The sequence below is a fragment of the Corvus cornix genome, chromosome 4, assembly GCF_000738735.6.
Source record: "Corvus cornix cornix isolate S_Up_H32 chromosome 4, ASM73873v5, whole genome shotgun sequence".
In the NCBI taxonomy this organism is placed as follows: domain Eukaryota; kingdom Metazoa; phylum Chordata; class Aves; order Passeriformes; family Corvidae; genus Corvus; species Corvus cornix.
The window spans coordinates 36865924-36886120 of record NC_046334.1 but is presented as its reverse complement, the minus strand read 5'-3'; the positions used below and the strand labels follow the sequence as shown (position 1 = coordinate 36886120).

Below are 20197 nucleotides of genomic sequence, written 5' to 3'. Positions count from 1 at the left end.
ATGGAAAGATGTTATTACCACAAAGTACTATTATGCCACAGGCCATCCTGTCTAATTATACCAGTCAAGGCAGGAGGAAAAACTATATCGAGTTGCATGTTTTTCAGAGACTGAGACAGTAAGTTTAGAAAATCTCAGCAGTAAAAATTAAAACTATTAATGCGTTCTGCAACATACCAGCTTTTCTTGTACAGCAGTGAAAATGAGCTTTCATTACAAGTGTCATAGTTAACAGATGAAGAAAAAATTTTCTACAAGAACAATATTTGTTATAGTGTCTTATGTCTACTCTTAACAGTGTTCCTTCAAAGTCTTCAAGATTTCCATGTTAAAATTTTACAGTGAGTTAAAACAAGTGAAGGAAGAATAATTTGACTACATTATCCAAAAGACAAGTCTAGATTTCACTTAGAAGTTTATATTAGGTAAAATTATCATAATATTTGGAATGGTAACAGAAAGAGTTCTGTAATTTATGCATGAAATTCTGAAGACTTGGTTCAAATAACAGCATACAAAAATTATGAGAGCAGGTGATATTCAATGTTGAAATAAGGGGCATATTTTGGAATCTCTGAGATCTAGAAGGATTCCACATGCAGTGCATATGAAAAATGCATTAAAGAAATAGAGAGAATTAGGAAATTAGTATCTTGAGGATTTGTGCAAAAAATTCCATAAAGCTACATTCTGTATGTTATGGTAATATAGCTCTATCTGTACAAGTATAATGAAGTAGAAATCAAAATATTCTATAAGTGTTTCAGATTTCACCATGTGCTGGAAATTATTAATCAAAATGTCAGTACTGGGGTCCATAGTGGCCTCAGCCATAGCACGGACAGCAAAGAGCAATTACCTGATCCCCAATTTTTATTTTATTGAGCCTTATGAAGCAGATGAACAGTATCCTGACCCTCTAAGAAAGTTCACAGTGTGGCTAAGGTTTTAAAGTATGGTGAAGCAAGTGCAGACCCATGTCACACTCTCGTTCTGTAGAACCAGGGTACAGCAGCTGTTCAAAAAATGACAGCCTTGAGGTTACAGATGAGACTGTGAAAGTCACCACAACTTAAATGATGATTTCTCCCTCCCCTCAAGGAACCTTTCTGTCACAGTTATTTGAATTAGGAGTTATCCTTTCAGGCAAATAGCACATGAGAATACAGAGCCTCTTGTAGGATAACAAATCAATTCAGGCAGTTTTATTTTGGTGTTTGTGTTTGCATCAAACAACCCTACTTGTTTAAAGCAGTTAAGCCTTGTGCTCATGATGTGTAGTTATAAACTGAGATGATGAATACTTGTCCTTCATAAAATAACAGTCAAATATATCTCTTTCCTTTTGATAAATTAGAAATTTTTTTTGTGAATAATGAGTGCCAATTTAAGTCAGACTTTTCAAGGGAGAGAACAATGAAAAATAGCTCCAGTTGCCACAGTGAGAAGTTTAACCAGGACTTTTTTCATCTTAAAAGCTGGAAAAAATTTAAACCAATAAACTTTACTCATTCTGACATACAGAATAACTTAATACAATCTTGAAAGGATTCCATCATTTGTCATCCTCCATTTTCCTTTTCCATTTTGTCTTCCTGCTGCGCATTTTTCACCCATTCTGTCTCACACATGTGAGGAGACCTTTACTCTACAATTAATCCCATCCAAAAACTCTTCATTTTCTACTGAGAAGAGTAAAGTAAGTAGACATCCCTCAGGTTATATAATTTAAAATAGAAAGCTTGGGTTGGGCTGAAGTGCAAAGTCCTGAGAGCTGCAGTGCTCCCACCCCAGTGCCCCAGGTTTAGAGCTAATGTTTCCTTCATTGCAAGAATTGCCTATGCTGGGTAAGGCAGTGGAGCCATCTCTGTTCCCACATCCTTCTTCTTCCTGTCCTTTTGATTTTATACAGCAATCTGGAATGGAAACAGGTACTACATGGTATTTGGGATGTCATGCAATGAAATAAGGGTATTTCAGGAGTTATTATTCCCTCTTACTAGAAGACACTAAAAATATAGTTCTGTGAGCACTGAGGCACAGGCTTGTCTAAAAATTTTGTCTTACTTTAGAAGCACACAAAGAAATACAGGCTTGTTTCTACATCAGTAAAATACAAATCCCTGGCTCTGGTTTCATCACATAAAGGTGCTAATTATAAAAAATACCAACAGGTTCTCCTAAAAAATTTTCATGGCTTCTGAGGCTGTCACTACCCATAATAAAAAGAAAATGTCTTTCAACCCTTTTCTGAAAGGGTTTGGGGTATGCTTGTATGTGTGTGTTTAAGAAATTAATTAACCGTTGATTTCTTTAAATAAAGCAGTTGATTAACAAATCCTATGCATTTAATGCTGCATGCTTCCATTTGGTCAGAGAGCCTTTTTCCTGTCTGCTGGAAAGAGTAAACTGAATTGGTTTCATTCTTCAGGTGTAGTTTTCCACTTACTTTATTTGTCTTAAAAATTTTTAAGCTTATATGAACATAAAACTCTTTACTGGGACTTTCTCTATATGATTTGCAATATTTTTGATTTGTAATACTTGATAAGCATGTTTTTAGCATATTTGGCTACCCTTATTCAAGCTGAGTAATTAAATTGACCAAAACAGCAGGATGCTGAAGATATAGAAGACTGTTTCTCATGAGTAAGTGTTGCATATCAAGGTTCCTGTTGTCCTTTATTATGTCTGTTGGCATGATTATTCCAACTACATGGTTTCATGTTCCAAGTTTCCTAAGAGCAATATTGATAAAATGCCGAATTTTTAACAGTACCCACAATTTCTACACCAATGGGGTTTTAACTAGTTAGTCTAACCTATAACTAGTATCCATAGGTTTTGGCTAAACGGTATTGCTCATCCCTGCGCACTTCATTTCCCATTCTGACACAAAAAGTTTTCTTGTTAAAATTAATTTTCATCATCTTTTTTAACCATAAATAAGTGATGTTTTTTACTTTTGTTACATTCAGAAGTGTCATGTAAGGTCTGACAACCAGTTCCCATTTTCCCCCTGCAGCTAACCTTTCTCTCTATTTTATTTTTATCTTTTTCATGAATGCAGTTCAAATAATGAGGAAAGTCTTATTAGAACCAATAAAACTATAGTTCCTATGCCCTTATGGTCAGTCTCAGTTCTAAATGCAATATAATGAGAAGCTAATATTCACCTTTATTTAAAACCAAATATTTTCAGAGTGGTAAAGTTGCAAGAAAGTGTGGAGCCGTAAATTCTGACAGAATGTATGTGCAGTTCCAAAATGACTTCTATTAGTTTGAAGCACTCACTCATCTTTTCTATAAAAGCACTCTTGATTAAGACAGGGCTTTCAGTAGAAATTAAGGTGACCCCACTTGTAACTAATTTATCATAAAGACTTATATGGTGTCTACCCTATTTGAAGAGAGGAGGAACGTGCCCTCCTCAGACTGCTGTATGACAAGTTACTGCTCACACAATGTTCAATAGGGAATTGAAGCACAGAAACCCTATGTGGTGGGTCTAAAATATGTAAAGATTAGAAAGAGAAAAAAAAATTAATTTAACTTCCCTTAAAGTGGGACAGATTCTCCCTGACAGAGAGAGGGAGGTGAGAATACCACTGCCAGGGGTCGGGCAGAAAGAGGTAACACCATAAAACTCTTTTTATGCTTCTCATTTCAATTTCAAGACAAATTTGTGATAGGGTAGAGTTATAAGGAATTACATGAAATGTACATGGAGGTTGTATTTCCTTACTTTAGGATTTTTTCAATTGCCTTGAAATGCATCTTTGTTCTTATCCATTGTGTCCCCACTAATACAAATAGGTATCATTCTGGCATTCAGCTAAGTAATTCTTTTGTCATCCACAGCTGGGCAGGGGATTACATGGCTAAGAAATGAAATAAAAGCTAAATCCCTATGCTTGATAAAGCTTTGCTTGTTTTCTCTTTTATTCAGGATTATCGAGTGAACATCTTTCTCCGTCAGAATTGGAATGATCCACGCCTCGCATACAGTGAATATCCAGATGACTCTTTAGATTTAGATCCATCCATGCTGGATTCAATTTGGAAACCTGATTTGTTCTTTGCTAATGAAAAAGGTGCCAACTTTCATGAAGTTACTACAGATAATAAGTTGTTGCGGATTTTCAAAAATGGAAATGTACTTTATTCCATCAGGTGAGTCTCTAATGATCTTTTTCAGAAGAAGTTCGAAAGTATAACTAGGAATTGCTAAAACATATATTCAGTTTCCAATCATGCAGAACTATTATGTGTGAGTTTTGAATGCAGAACTTTGTCATCGTTACTGTTCATTGTTAATACTAAAATGGAAAATGATCCCTCATTAGGCATTCACATAGTAAAAGTATTAAGAAAAGTACCTTTCCTATTTTAAAGTACAGGTACTAAGCCTAGAGGAACTAAGACACTGCACAGAACAAACAATCCTGTAGTATTGTAATGTGAGTTAGCCTCATGTATGAGTTTCACAGTCTGTACCCTCCAATTTCATGACAATCAAATGTTATTTCTTTTCCCCCATTTTGGAAGTTGCAGTTGCACTTCAACATGAAAACATGGCCTGTTTGAGGATGTATGACATTTAAAGATTAGTCATTTGCTGCTGGAGATGGAGAGAAAACTGGAAAGTAAATTTATGAAAAGGTTTTAAGAAGCTGAAAGCAGCAATCATAAGTATTGACAGAATCTAATTATCCCACTTCTCTTCCCACCACTTTCCTTTTGATACAGACATCAGTAGGCATTTTACTACTGTCTTCAAAAACCCAATCTAATGAGAAACACATTGGATATAAGTATGCTAATGCCCCACTAGACATGGTATAGATTCAGTATTGAAGCAGTGACTCACTTGTGCAAAATAGTAGTCTTTTCAAAACAAATATACTATTGTCCACTCAGTGTTTTGCTTTGCATGCTTTTATGACACCAAATTAATGTGTTATTAGACTCTTTGAAGAGACATTAAGAATCTGTAAACAGTTAGTATACTGGAGAAAAAGAAATCTTTATGACATGCATGGATTTGTCAGTGGCAAGAGAGTCTTCTTCCTCCCTCCCACTTTCCAGTATGATTAGGCAGCACTTTTTCAAGCTTACACAAGGAGAAAGGGCTGGGTTGAAATTCTTGGGAGTATTTCATATCCAAAAGGAGGTTAGTCTGCCACTCTGGGAACAGAATCAATCTTCAGTGTCACAACATGTATTCTGTCACTAGAAACAGATTCAAAGCAGGTTAAAATGATTCCTTCTCTGGATTCAAGTAGAAAGTAGATCTAAATCAATCATCTGCAGACTGTCTGAATCAGCCCAAGAGGCACTGGCAGTTGTTCCACTCTAATCAATTCCCAGCCTTGCCCTATTCCTTCCAAATAAATACAGCACAGAGTACATAGACCCCACCACTCAGCTGAAACATGTTTGGATTGCAACTTCAATACAATTCAGACAAGTTCGTGGCCACATGAAATGGGGTGAAAAACCCCAAATGTGAGAAATATTATCATATCAAATTATAAAAGCAAACATGGACTGTGCTGAAAGCAGATACCAGATAGCTCCTTTGTTTCTCATGAAGCCAGACAGTTTATGTTGCCACGATTTAATTAAGAACTATTGCAGTTTCTGAAACAGATTTAAAATCATATCATTGGCATCTAGTTTACTTGTTATGTGCATTTGAGTGAGTTAACCTTTTGATAAGGGGAGATATGCTAATTGCTAGTGTGCTGATACTAAAAGGAAAAAAAAAAAGAAGTTTCTAAATTTGCTTCTTTCTTTCATACCCGAAAGTCTCCTCATCCCCTAATTGTATTGGAACAATTCAGACAAGAAAATAATGGGAGGTTACAGTTCCTGACTCAATGAATACTTAATATAAAATACTAAAATATTTACTGAAGCACAAAGTAAAGCCCAGGTGTCTCTGAAATGAGTTGCTGTGTTACCAGCCTACTAGCCAGAATTTGCATTTGGAATTATTTTTAATAGAGTGGTAATAGGGTCTGGGTCTGACTTCGCTTCTCAGACTCCTCCTATGCAGCTCTGTCACTGGCTGGTTAAACAGAAATTATAGCAGCAGTGAATCAAGGAGGTTTGGTCAGCAAATAAAGATAGGTAAAAGAAATATACAGCTATACTTGCCACCTACTGCCCACTTCCCTTTAGCCTCATTGCCAAAAACAGGAGAATGGGTTCAAGAGAGGGGGATTAGAGCACTGCTATGCTAGAAAAGCCTTATTTGTAAGGAATTGAACTGAAGCTTCTAAAGTTTTTGTAGGACATTCTATACACTGAACTGATTAATGAAGGTAGATTCATGGCCCTGAATGATGAATGGACACCTAGAAATGACCAGAGATAAAGGCACAAGAACATGTGCCTTTACCTCTTATAAATTCTTCTTTCTGATTCCTCTGAGAAGTATCTCTCTAAAGATAAATTATTGTATTGATTTAAAATATATGCCTATATGCCTATAATTTGCAACGAATTTCTGAGAAAGTATTAAGACTAACACTGATACACAGCAACAGTTCAAAATTACAGGCATATTTCAGTCTACTATCAATATCATAAAATGTTTCTTTAAACCTTTGTGTTGACATTTTAAGCACTTTATTTTAGGACAATAACACATAAAGCTAGTTTGCCACCATGATTTCCAGCTGACATATGTTATGAAATTCTTGCAAATTTGGGTAGGTTTTATGCCAAGGATTTGAAATACTGGAACAGTACAATAATTCTGCTGCAGCACAAAAAAGGCACACTGTTACTGCATTCCTTTAGACTTCTCATAAAGTTAGGCAACCCTACTGAAAAACTTGTTTTTCTGAAAGCTTGTAAAAATTTTTTTCCATGTTATCAGACTAGTCTGAGTTAGATGGGTTCAGCTAATATAGACCCTTTTTGAGAGCTTTCTATTGAAACATGTATTCTATTTTTAATTGCTTCCATTGTATTCCTGCATTCTTCCTGCACAGTTCTATGGCATTTTTTTTTGGTATATTTTTAATGAGTTTTTTGTGTTCTTTCAGATTGACTTTAATACTTTCCTGTCCGATGGATCTCAAAAATTTTCCAATGGATGTGCAAACATGTATAATGCAGCTGGAAAGCTGTAAGTTTGCGTAATGTATTATCCTATACATACTTTTGCAGGGATTACAACAGCTATACAGGAGGTAGGAAAACCCCTTGTAGTGGTACAAGACCAAATTTTCAGAATGAATCTTCTATTTTATCAAAAGAATCTGTGAAATATACATGATTTTAAGAGGAAGAGGTTCTTTCATCCCTATTTGCACTGAAAATCAAGAGTTTTGTGTAAATCCGAAGTTACCATTAAACTTAAGTACCCAGTGACAATTTATACAAAATTTCTGCATATAGGGTTTCACCATAAGTCTTTCCTGTGTTCATACGTACAGGAGGTGAATAATGTGGGAGAGCATAAAGGAAACATAAGAATAACTTAAAGAAGTGATTTATGGGATTTTATCTGAAATAAAATTAGTGTATTTTAACCTATCATATGTTTTATTTGTCATCTGCCTTGATATCTTGCTACTTAAAAGAGGATGGAAAATGTAAAGCAGCTATGCCATTTCAAGGCATAAACATGCTCACAAAAGGAGAAATCAACTATTCTGTCTGATGCATTACATTCTCATTTTCCTTGTGATATGAATTATTTGGGAATTACTGTTTCCATTAAAATGAGACAAATTTCAAAGAGAGCTCTAGCAGAAAAATCTTCCTAATGATGCAAAGAACAAAAATAAAATAAAATAAAGTAAAACATTCTTTGAAAACTTCCAGCAATCTGAAGTTTGTGAAAATTAATGACAGGAGCAAGACAAATTAAGAGGTATCCATCTAAAAGATCTAGATTTACAGTTTTAAGGCCAATAAGTAAAATATTTCAAAAATAAAAGAATTGTGCATATAGAATGAACATACTGGATAATTTGAAATATATAATAGATAAGAAACACAACACACATAATTTTATTGAAGTATTTTGGGTTTTTTTTTCTTTTACTGGAAGAAAGCAGCATCTAAGGGAAGGGCAAGGTAATTATCTATCAGTCAGTATGTCGGAACTGCTAGTTGTATGGTATGCTTTTATAAAATATTGCAGGGTGAGTATGAAAGCCAGATCTATCTTTTATTACGATGGACAGATGGTAGCATCATGAAGCAGCCTTTCAATAGGAGGACAACAGCTGAATCTGACAGCAGAAATTTTCTTGACTAAAATGGAGAGATCGTTATTTGCTGCAAATGTCAAGGAATTTAGGACAATATTATATATCCAGGACTGAAGCGAAACTCCACAGCCAACCTGAGCAGACAGTGCTACTGATAACCTATGTCAGCAATGTGACTAAACAAAAGAGTAACATGAGGCAGTTGCATCAGAGCACATGCAGATGGCAGGTATACTCACGAAATATAATTTTGCTTCAGAGAGGAAGTATCACTGAACAGAGAGGAAGTTTGACTGAGCAAGCAAAAGGTGTAATTAAAAAAATGTTTTAAAAACTTATGAAAGTTTGGCTTTAACAGCTTCATAAAATTCAGCTGTATTTTTCCTCTCTTTCAGCTGTTGTGAGGACAGGTCAGACAACAGCTGAGCATTCTTGAACAGACAGGCATCTGGTTTGTTTTATAGAAGCCTTGCAGGAGCCCACAGTTCCCACAAACTACACCACAGGGAACCAACATTTATTAGTTGAATAGTACTGTAGATGTTCTACTGTATTTTTCAGCAGAACATTTTTCACTGAAGTCTTGTTTTTAATCATTGAGTTCAGTGGGAGTAAATTCCCAGCTGCGCATTCGCATGGTAAAGAGAGGCAGCTCTCACAAAGAGGAGCTGAAGAAAATACAGATGGGTGCTTCAAATTCTTTATTCACAGAGAAAGATCAAATTTGATTTCCTAGGGAAGTTATAAGTAATAAAGATTTTCCCATATCGCCTTGTCTAATTCTATTTCACCTGTAACTTCAGACATCAAAAAACAGAGACTAAGGCAGAAAGTTTTGTAGCATGTGGGAGCTCTGGCTATGTTTACATGTCTGATAGCAGAATAACCAGTTAGGTTTGCAAGAACAAGGCAGCAGTTCCCTGAAATTATTTTGGGACAGATCCAAAGCAGATATTTCCAGTGACCTAAGTTCCAAGATCTTAGACCTTTGAGAGCAGGAATTCACCTGTCCATAGCCAGTTTCTCTGTACAGGAAGGGCAGGAAAGGAAATAGACAACTTAGAAGTGTTACAAAAAATATCTGCATGCTGGGAAGAATAGTTTATATGAGAGTAAACTCTGACCAGTTTCCAAAACTTAGGAAAGGATGAGCAGAAACATTCAAATTCCAGACTCTCTGGCTAAGAAAAGACATCCACTTCTATTTAAATTTTAGAAGAAAAAAGGAGGATGGGTGCATTTGGCATTTTCCCAGGCTTCACATCAAATCTCCCGAGGTAAGAACTGACATAACCCTGAGAGCCTGAATGCATCCAAGCATCTTTAATTTCTAGGCCACAGTGTCATACTCTGCTCTGGCTGTCTGCCTTGCATTTTTTGGTGCGCAGTGAGACAATGTAAACAGAGGGATCAAAGCACTAACCCTAGTGATTAATGCCTTGTCTGGGCAAGTGGAAGACATTTGGATTCAAAACTGAGAACACAGTCCTCTCATGTCCTGAGTAAACTATCTGACCACCAGGCTATATTATAAAAACCAAAGTGTTTGCAGGAGCAAAACAGCAGTAACCATGCTTCCAGATGTTTCTTTTTGAAGTGGTGATCATTGCTGTTTTTTCCACTGAGTGCCAAGTTGTGTAGGACATTGTACATTATGAATTTACAAGGCCCATTTATCTCATCGTTTCTGTAAACTGTGTCTGATCTTGCGAGCCTTGCTCCTGCATGTGTCACTAAGCAAATTAGAATAAATCACTCATCTTTCTTTTACTCATTTTACCACTGGGTTGCAAAGACTGACAATTATAAGAGACAGATCATAGGTTTTGTCTCTCCTTTAAAGAGTAATCTCTTTTAGTACTAGATGCTTTCCTTCAATATTGATACTGTTGCTCCATCATAGAAAAGTCTAAGAGAAAAATTTGTGTATAGATTTTCTTCCCAAATGATATCTTTATTTTTAGCTGGCTCATGTAATGTTTTTTCCAAGGTCAAAAAGCAGCTGAATTTGCCCCTGGTAAAAGTACTTCACTTATATCATGAAGTGTCTGAAAAATATTTAAGTGGAAATGTCTTCTATTTTTAAAGGATTTATTTTAACAAATCATTTCTCAGCAACTAGAATGAGCTGGTTTTTTTATCTTAGAAAGGGAACAAATGAAAATGCACATATGAAATAATCCCTTCTACATTTCTATGCCTTACACCGGGGCAGCCTATAGCCATGTGGGATAATTTTAGTTTTATTCTGCTTGACTAAGATACAAAGAAATGTCAGCTAGATACATATTTATTTCTGTGGCCTGTCTCCCAGGAAAGAAATTTATTTCTTTTGTGTGCTAGAGCTTGTTGTCTTCCTTTTTTAAGTTTCACTTTTACTTCACAGCATTCCTTTATTCATAAATTACAATTATAAATTTATGTGACATTTAATACTCCTGAATTTCCAAAGAATACTGAAAAGAATAACTCAGTTACCAAAGAAAAAAATATACTATGAAAAGCAACATAGGTAAGGTATAAAACATTTTCTTACCTCATAATTTTAATTTGATGCTTATTATTAAATTAAACCATGGCCCTTTTTCCCCCCCTTTTGATTTATGGAGGCTTTTTAGTTTTTCTAAGCAATCAGGCTGCTGTCTTCTGGATTGTTAAAGAAAATTCCCTCTGTACTAAGTGATGCTTAGTTGCACAATTTTTTCCCCCCCAGTCTCTAATTTGGAGACTGTACAAGTGGAAAGATGGGTATGCAAGCTGCAGCAGTACAAGCTAATGCATTACAGAAAAAGTATGTGCACATTTTTCCTTTGACAAAACAGCACAAAGACACCATAAGAAAGATAAAATAACTGGAGTGTATTTCTTATCTGCCAGGGAGTCCTCAGGTCTCTACCTGAATGACAGAAATTATGGACACACTAGGCCAATGCCTGTCTGTGCCAGAAGGCATTGAAACCGTACTGCTTCTCTCCTTTCCATTTCAGTGGCACAAAAATTATCAACTGCTCATGTGTGGTTTTATTCTGCAGATGGGTGACTCAACCTATTGTGTCTATCTGAAGTGAGACATGACACACAGCTACAAACACCAAGATACTTGTAGTCTTCAGCTCCTGACCAATGCAGAATGAAAGGGCAGTAGTAACTGTACAACTGCTGCTGACATACAGAAACTAGTATAAAAGTAGGTTTGAGAGATGTGCTAGTGTGCTGACCTGAAATGTTATTCTTTTCCAAAATTCGGGCTAAGAACAAACTTATAACTCCCTAGGGAGAGATTCCATCAGAACAATTAGAGGACAGTGCAAGGGGTAGACACTTCACAAGGCAGCTCAGAAGTACATTGAATAAAATCCTGCTTTCTTGGAGCTCTGGCATAAATTTAGCCTTGAAATGAATCACAGCTCATTTTTGAAGCTAATATATTTAGTGCATAATGCAGAAGAATTTGTTCTAACCTCAAGCCAAAACCAGATTCGTTAGCTCTGTCATGTCTTCCCTCTGCTATATTGCTGGGAATTTAGGGCATGATTCAAATGTCTGTCATGTTCTTAGGAACAGTAATGTGCAGGCAGCCTGTCCTGGAGGCAAACTGATGGGATGCCTAACAGAAGAATAGTGGAATAACCCTAGTCAACAGGACTGTACTCCTTGCTTCAAATGGATACCTAAAGAACTGAAGGGTTTGATGACTAAATCCAATGTTCCTTTTGGACCTGTACCTTACTAAAAATTAAAGAAATGAGAATGGAATTTAGATAAATCACTGGGATTAAAAACTAAAATATAAATTGTGTAGTTGAACTAAACTCTTTTACAAAAAAGCCAGATACTCTGCTCAGTTGTTTCATGCTGTACATGTGTCTGTTTATTGAACATGAGGAAAAGAGTTGAGTTTTAGTATACCTGTAGGTATTTTAAAATGACACAAGGGAAGAACAGCCTTCCTGTAATAAAACAGAATGAGTAGAAAATTTACCGGGTATATCGATATTCAGCTGGATCACAAATTTGCTCATGGCTTGGAAAGGTATGCTAAAGGTGGATGGGCAAAGCAAATAAAACTGTGTCAGCAGATGTGATAAAGGACTTATGCTGGAATTGCCAAGACAGTGGTGGTTCCAAGGTGTAGTCTCTAAAGGTACAGGGGAGCTGCTTGCCTTGAGTAACAAACTTTGTTTTTTCTGTAATGGTGTAGTCCTTGGAGAAGCAGGAGAAGAGATGTTAGACACTTCCATAATTCTTCAAAACAAAATTGTTGGATGTTCACTGTCTTGTCTATGATATAATGGGCTTTTAATGCCTACCACTGATATAGAATTAGCTAAAATGAAATATTCCTTCTCTTAGCATGCAACTGATATAAATAGCTTGGCTCCAAGAAGTTCTATAGAGTAATGGAGACTGATATGGGTCGAATGGAACTCTACTTCTTTAAGACAGGCTTTAGTCCTATACTTTCAAAACTGGATGAATGAAAAGGTGATATTTAGTGTTAGTGGTAGTGTTAAAAAAAAAATACTAAGATACAATCTAATTCTTTCTTTCAGAGACCTCATATGAGTGTTGATAACAACTTAGCAACACCATTTTTTAAAAGATTTTTTTTTCTGGGAAAGATGAGTCAGACTAAGGGAAAAGTTTGGTTTTTCTTTCAAGACACTGTAGATGCCCTAGCTACTTAGAAATGTTTCAGCAGGATCAAATTATTTTTGAAAATGCTGAAAATTTTCACTCTAGCTAAACAATTTTCAGTGCTGTCTAAAGGCTAAAATTACTATAACTGTGTTGTCCACCATCTGCCAGAGTTTTGTATAGATTAGATCAACTACATAAAATATCACTACAATTTCATTTTGTTTGATGTCCAGATATTCAAAACCCTCCATCAAGTATTCCAGGCACAAGTCCTGAGAACCACTTTTCATCAACGCCTTATCTCTTCCACCTTCCCCCTCTGTAAGTGTGACAGACTTTTACTTTCATTTTTTCACACTTATCACCAACTCTGTTGCACATAATTTTCTAAAGTAAAATTTCTGCAGGCCAGGTCCAAGTTTCCCAATTGTTTCAGGACCTCTTCCCTTCTAGCTAATTCTAAATTCTACTTAGTATGCCAGTTCATTATGTTCGTCTCAGGCAGAGTTCTCAGTCTGCCAGTATATGCTTCATTAGCTAATTACCTGGAATGACTTCAGGGTCCTAAAAATTACTTGTCTCTTTAAGAGGACTGTTTGCACAGAGGCTACAGTGACGTGCATTCACACAGTTCTTGAGTTTTCCTGAGAAATACTCCTGGAAACGTTCTCCTCCTGGGATGATGTCTTTGTCATAAAACTACCAACCATTAACAACCTGCTTTTGCATTTTAGATGTGCAAGACCTCAGATTTTGAGTAATTACAGAGAGTATTAGTGTAACCTGGCCAGTCCTGTAACTCCTGAGCACCACTGTTCAAACATAACAAGGTTGTTTTTCCTGTCCTTTCTTTATAACTCTATGATCATACCACTTAGATTTTGTATAATTAGTAATAGCTGTATAGAATTAAGAGCAAGTACTGCACAGTAGACAAAAATAAATACATTGCTAACTGCCCTCTTCTTCAGCCGCTGAAGCAGCTGGTGTTTGTCCCATAAAACACAGTTTGACAACTCAACTTTCTCAACCTTCACTCATCCATGCCCTGCAAACCCAAACCCTAGCACACTGCATTTCAGTGGCAGAAGTCTTTACTAACCCACTTGATTTAGTTTAGGTTGGCCTGGTCCTGAAGACCACGGTAGATTATAGCCTCCATTGCTTTTAGCTATTCATGTAGAATAAAAGATTCACTTTTTGCACCAGTGAGCTGCACCCACATATACTACCTAGGCTAGTGACTGACTGTCCTTTTTTCGACAATAAAATTTAGCCACTAGGCATTTCCTACATAACACTCTATTTCCCAGCCACTGGTAATAAAAATATCTGGTAGCAATTTATAATAGTCACCAACACCACCTCATAGTCAAAAAAGAAAAATTCTGGTTTAATGAGAGGCTGAATATCATGTTGGGTTGCAGCAAATCCAAATAAGTAACAGATATATATGTTCTGCTCATAAAGCAGCAGCAAGAGAGCTGCTTTCTGTAAGCTGTTCATAGTAAGACTGAACAGCGAGAATTTACAAAGAATAGGAATAACCATCATGTAGCAAAAGTTTACCCTGAAAGGCACTTGTTCTTAGAAGTAAATTCAGTTTTATCTTCTGGACACACAGACTTTGGGGATTTGCACCACATTTCCCATTGAAGGCAGAACACAATGAAAGCAAGACAGAGAAAAAACACCTTACACTCAAGTCTTATCCCAAGAAGAAGTCAGGATTCCAGAGCTAGGCACTTATGCTTACTACAGAATAAGCTCCATCCATCTACAAGCAGAGATAACACATTTAAAGTTGTGTTTAGTTGATAAAAGCCCTCCTCTGATTTGGCTTTGGGTAATCTCTTTCTATACTATTAGAGTTGTGTAGAGGGCAACGGGAATTATTTCCATAGGAAAACAAAATAAAGTGTTCTCCTGATGGAAATGTTAGCTGCATAGAAAATAATAAAGTATCATCTTCAATATTTTTTGCTAATTTAAACATATGTAACTAAACTGCAAAACTCATCACTGCATTAACTTTTGTCATGGGCTTCTGTGGCATAACAAATGTGAGGAGAATCCAGAAACAGGTACCATCAAGAAAGTAGGACTTCTGTAGGTGTGAATCTAGACTTGAAATACTGCAAGGAATAGGATTCCTTATTCAATGTTATTCCTGCAAACTGGTTTCTCTAATTCCTCAAATTCAGGGTCCTAGAGTGTGCCAATTCTCCTGCCTGTTAGTTTCTGTGTGTTCAGAATTTATGGACCTAACACCGCAATAAAGACACCATTATCTTACCCCTTATGGGCCCTAAAGAGAAATGTCTTTTTCTTTATTACTACATATTGCAGTTCAGTTCTTACAAGTCACAGAATATGTCTAACAATGTAACTAACCTATAGCACAAGTTTGTACTGGTAACCACACATCCATTCAGAACAAAGCCTTCACATCTCAGAACCACACTTTACTGCTCCATTCCCACAGTGGGAACCATGTAATGGAACACAACTTCTCAGATTTTTTATCTCATAGATCATTTGGAAAATACAGACAGTGCATTTCTAATCTTCAAAAGCACACCAATAGCAGCAACAGGCATTTAGACTTTTTGTTACATTTATGAATTTACTGAATGAGATTTTTGTAATTCCTTTAAAGATAATGCACATTTGTTAATCAGGTAGAAAGTAGCCATGAACCAAAAGCTCGAGTGGACTTCAGGTTTAGTATTTTTAGAAGAGGACAGGGACAGTTATTACAAATAATCAGCAGAGGTCCCAAAATTAGTGTGCCAGGGGACTGTATTTTAGGCTCATTGCATGTAGAACACCACATACCTAAACTGTAATAGTACATATACTCCAGTATGGTAACCATTGATTGTTTTGAGAGTATTTTCTGTAGAAATGCCTTTTTCCCCTTATGCACAACACACACAGTACAATAAGCATTCTGAGTGTTAGGCACGGTGCTAATCAGCAGGTACTCTTCATAAAATTAATTGAAAAATCATATTTTCTTTTGATTTAATTCAAGCTGATTTAATTTAACATACTAGTGGAAAAATTATACTATTTTAAATTTATTTGGTATAACATAAACTCACATCTCCATTAAGTTCTCTATATTTTAAGACACCTTTAATTTATGACAACAACCTTGACTTACAAAACTGAAGTTACAATTTTGAATGCTAAAGCTATATTTGGACATTTAAAATGTAAACATGGCAAAAATTAATTACTGCACCAACATTTTGAATACACTGCTGTTATTTTTAATATATTACATTATAGAAGAATTAGTGGGCAGGGTAGATAATCAAAATTAAAAGCATGCATTAGAGATGAATGAATCTGATTTAGTGAAATACATTTTGACACAGCAGTTGTTTCTTGCCAGTTCAATGAGTTTTGCTCAGGGAATATCACTTCTGGCTTCAAATGGCAATCTGCTTTACACACAACGGCTTTTTGTCTGAATTCATGCAAAGTTTGATAAGATATATACCTCTGATTTTTCACAGTTTATGGCACTTTATAGTGAATTTTAAGATTGTGTTTATGGAATATCATGCAATCAATAAGAAAAACTAGCGTCTCCTTGCACATTTTATATATGCTTGTAGTGACTTGGGTAATGTCTGATCTCAAACTCATTTAAAAGGATATGGTCTCATTTTTATCATATTCGTCCAGCCTTAAAAAAAATACCAAGTAAACCAACAGTCAGCCTGAGTTCCTGTGAATACCTTGTATACAGGTTTTCCCAAAAAGAAACATCAAGAATTTAGAAGGAAGAAGTGTCAAAAACATTTTTACATTCAAAACCACTAATTCTTAGCTCCTAGGTTCATTCAGCCTAGATCAGAAAAGATAAAGTGTATCTCAGTTTTCAGGTCAGCAGATCAGGTCATTGAATGCCATTTATAGGTGTATTAAAAGAGTAATGAAGTCACTGAATACAACAGAGGTAAGATTTATGCCCACCCAGCAAAGAGGTTACTTTTTTTCACTGAAACTCAAAATTTAAGTAATTTTGAGCAGACTTTTAGAAGGTTCTGATCAATATACTATAAACAGTAATGTGTTACTGAAAGGTTAAAAGAATTTCCGGTTCTCAACAGGTTATTTTCAACAGCTCATTAGCATTGGCCTAAAGCAGAACGGAAATATTACAAAGAAGCTGAAAGCTATGTAAATTAGATGAAAAATTCCCCTTTTAGCTTCTGGTCCCTTGCGGTATATGTGGTTCAAATTTGAATGAGAATATGAAGCCTTTTTTTTTTTTTTTTCCAGTTGTAATAACCAGATAAAATTTATTCAGAAAGAAAATTAGAATAAAATGCCTGGGAAAGATAACAGATCACATATTCAGAAGAAACTGGGATATTTTCCCTGATGATATCCCATGCAAATATTCATGTGAGAGAGGGAAATAGAAGGAAAAAGTACTTGTCCTTTGCAAAGTCTGGGCCTTGATTAGCATGTCTTTTTCTGTTATATCTAATCTTATACACATGCATGAGGTATGGATAAGTGCAGAGTCTGAATATTAAAGCTGAGGGCTTTTTAATATGTCACAGTCAGTTAATATGAGAAGACTAAAACCAATTGCTTTCCCATGTGTTGTTCAAGTTTCAGAGAAAAGCAGTTTTTTGAACCGCAGAATTTTCAATTCATTGCTGTCTTTGAAAAATTTGCACCTAACCATTCAAACTGACATAAATCCATAAACATAACTTTGACAATCCACATTTCACCTCAAGTGAAAGGAGGAAGAGGCCTGAGTGTAAAGGCCTATTTTATCCTTCATGGGTTGGGGAGGGCAAGATGTTCCCAAGCACCCAAGAGATTTGGATGTTTAGGTAATTTAGATGGTTTTGTTGAATCCATTAATAGACCATCTAAGTATTAAGATTTAAAAAGAGTTTCATAAGACAGCCCTTTTTTTCTCTTCTAATTCAGTATGGTATACAGTGGCAGATAAAAATTTGTGATTAACTGGTACAAGCAGACCCTCTGTATTACCTCCTTTTTATAACAGTTACTTAAAATATTGTAATTTGATATGTTACTGCTTTTCAAAGTTTGCAGCTGATTTAGAGTTTATTTGGGTTTTTTCTTTGTTTTAGTTGGATACACAATGAATGATCTCATTTTTGAGTGGCAAGAAAAGGGAGCGGTTCAAGTTGCAGAAGGTCTCACTCTGCCACAGTTTCTGTTGAAAGAAGAAAAGGATTTATGTTACTGCACCAAGCATTACAATACAGGTAGGAAAGTGATTACAACTGAAAAGACATTTACATTTATTGATATAATAAATGTCACAGTTGGGGTAATTTTTAAATGTTCTCACTGAATTCAGAAGAGGGTTAAAACATACAAGTGCATTGTGCAAGATAATGCAGCCTTAAATAACTGGCAAACAAACCAAAACTGCCTAAAGACTGAACAAACTTCTATTTTAGATACCTTAAGAAAATATAGTGTTGAAATAATTCAGAAACTGTTCAGTCAGGGGTTTTACTTACTCAGCAGGTGCCGTGACCACATTTACAGTGTGCAATCTGAAGCACTACTGAAATCCAAAGGTCTGTATGCTGTGCACTAAGCACAGCCTGGCTCAGTCAGGAAAAAGGGACCCAAGGTTGCCAAGCCAAGTTATCCCTGCCCGAGTTCATCCAGCAAGGGGGCAATGTGAGCGAGCTGAAAGCATTCTTAGCATCCAATGGCCAGGTGTGCAAACTAGATGTGAGCATGCAGTGACAGGACAAGGGGGAATGGATTCAAACTGAAAGAGCACAGGTGTAGATATCAGGAAGAAATTCTTTATTGTGAGGGCAGTGAGGCACAGGAAGAGGTTGCCCAGAGAAGTTGTGGATGCCCCATCCCTGGAAGTGTTCAAGGCCAGGTTGGATGGGGCTCTGAAGAACCTGGTTGACTGAAAGGTGTCCTTGCCCTCAGCAGGAGGGTTGGAACTAGGTGATCTTTAGGGTCTCTTACAACTCAAACCATGCTATAATTCTATAGTTCTATGATACTGAATTGAAGCCTTTGTTGAACTGAGATATTTAGCTCATCTCTGGGATTATTTGAAAAAGGAGGGGATTAACATTAATAATATAATTAAGTATATTTTAATTTTTAATTGTGAAAAACAACATCAATAACTGAACAATCACAAGCACAATAATCCTGAAAAGCAAAGCCTAAAAATACATAGTTTATATATTCTCTTGAGGGAAAAAAAAAGCTAAAACTCTTCCATTCTAATCCATATATTTTTTAATTTTTGCTCTCAAAAATGATTAAGCATGTCTTAAAATTTAAGATTAGAGTGATTAATTTGGATTCTGCTGAAATGTAAGGGAGAGAAAATTAAAAAGGTGGTGTTTGTAAGGAGTGTCCTGTTACAATCAAAATTAAGGAGTGCTTTTCAACACTGAGTTTTATCACAACTGCAGTGGTGCCCTAAGAGAAAGGAAGGTTCTCTCATAATTTCCATTTAGCGTAGGAAGATATCGATAGAGATATTTTGAAGTGTTCCCTAAAATAAATTGGAAATACTTAGCCTGCACTTCTATTGTACAAATACTTATATCTGGATAATCCTTAAAAACCTTCTAAAATTTGTGATAAATATCCTATAGCAGAGTAATTTTTTTCACTCTGACATTTCTTTTTTAATGATAAGGTAGAAATTCCTTTTTTTCCTTTCTACCATAATCCTTATGACAAATAAGAAAATTTTATTTTCATTATTTTCCACTTTCTCCTTTGAGATATACAAGCAACTTACCCTTTCTTTTTAAGATTCTCCTGTTTTTGTGCCATTTTAATGAGTGTCTGTAATTGTATTCCATACCCCATGTATGATATTAACTAATGAGAACTAATAGGGCATTCTTCTCATTTTTCTAAAGTGCATTTACATAACATGATGCATCAAAAATCTCTGAGAAATTAAGACATTACTGGGATGCTTCATCTGATACTGAACAGAAACCTGGTTTAAAATTTCAGGATTTCCAGTGATTTCCAAACATTCCATCCAAAGCTGAGTTACACTCTTACTCATTTGTCTGAGAACTTACATTATAATTGTCAGAGTTCAAACCTTGTGATTTTGACTAAAACTTCATTTTTTCAATATTTTGAAGGCACTACATTTTTCTTCACAACCCATATTTCAAGCCTATTTACCTTGGTATTAATATTCATCTAAGGAAAAACAGGAAAATATGTTACACCTAGGCACACTATACTAGGTTGCATGGGGTCAACTTACATGTACTGGTTTTTCACTGTGGCCCTGAGTG

The 20197-nt window shown here is 35.7% G+C and overlaps 1 protein-coding gene across 3 annotated transcripts in view; it reads left to right on the top strand.

Moving 5' to 3' along the window:
* The window catches only part of GLRA3 (glycine receptor alpha 3), an 89754-nt gene that overhangs the window by 44713 nt on the left and 24844 nt on the right, over window positions 1-20197 (top strand). For all 3 annotated transcript variants that reach the window (XM_010401456.3, XM_010401457.3, XM_010401455.3), the window contains exons 4-6: window positions 3950-4173; window positions 7059-7141; window positions 18011-18148. In XM_010401456.3, coding sequence (XP_010399758.2) covers window positions 3950-4173; window positions 7059-7141; window positions 18011-18148 — 445 coding nt within the window. The remainder of the gene's footprint in view (window positions 1-3949; window positions 4174-7058; window positions 7142-18010; window positions 18149-20197) is intronic.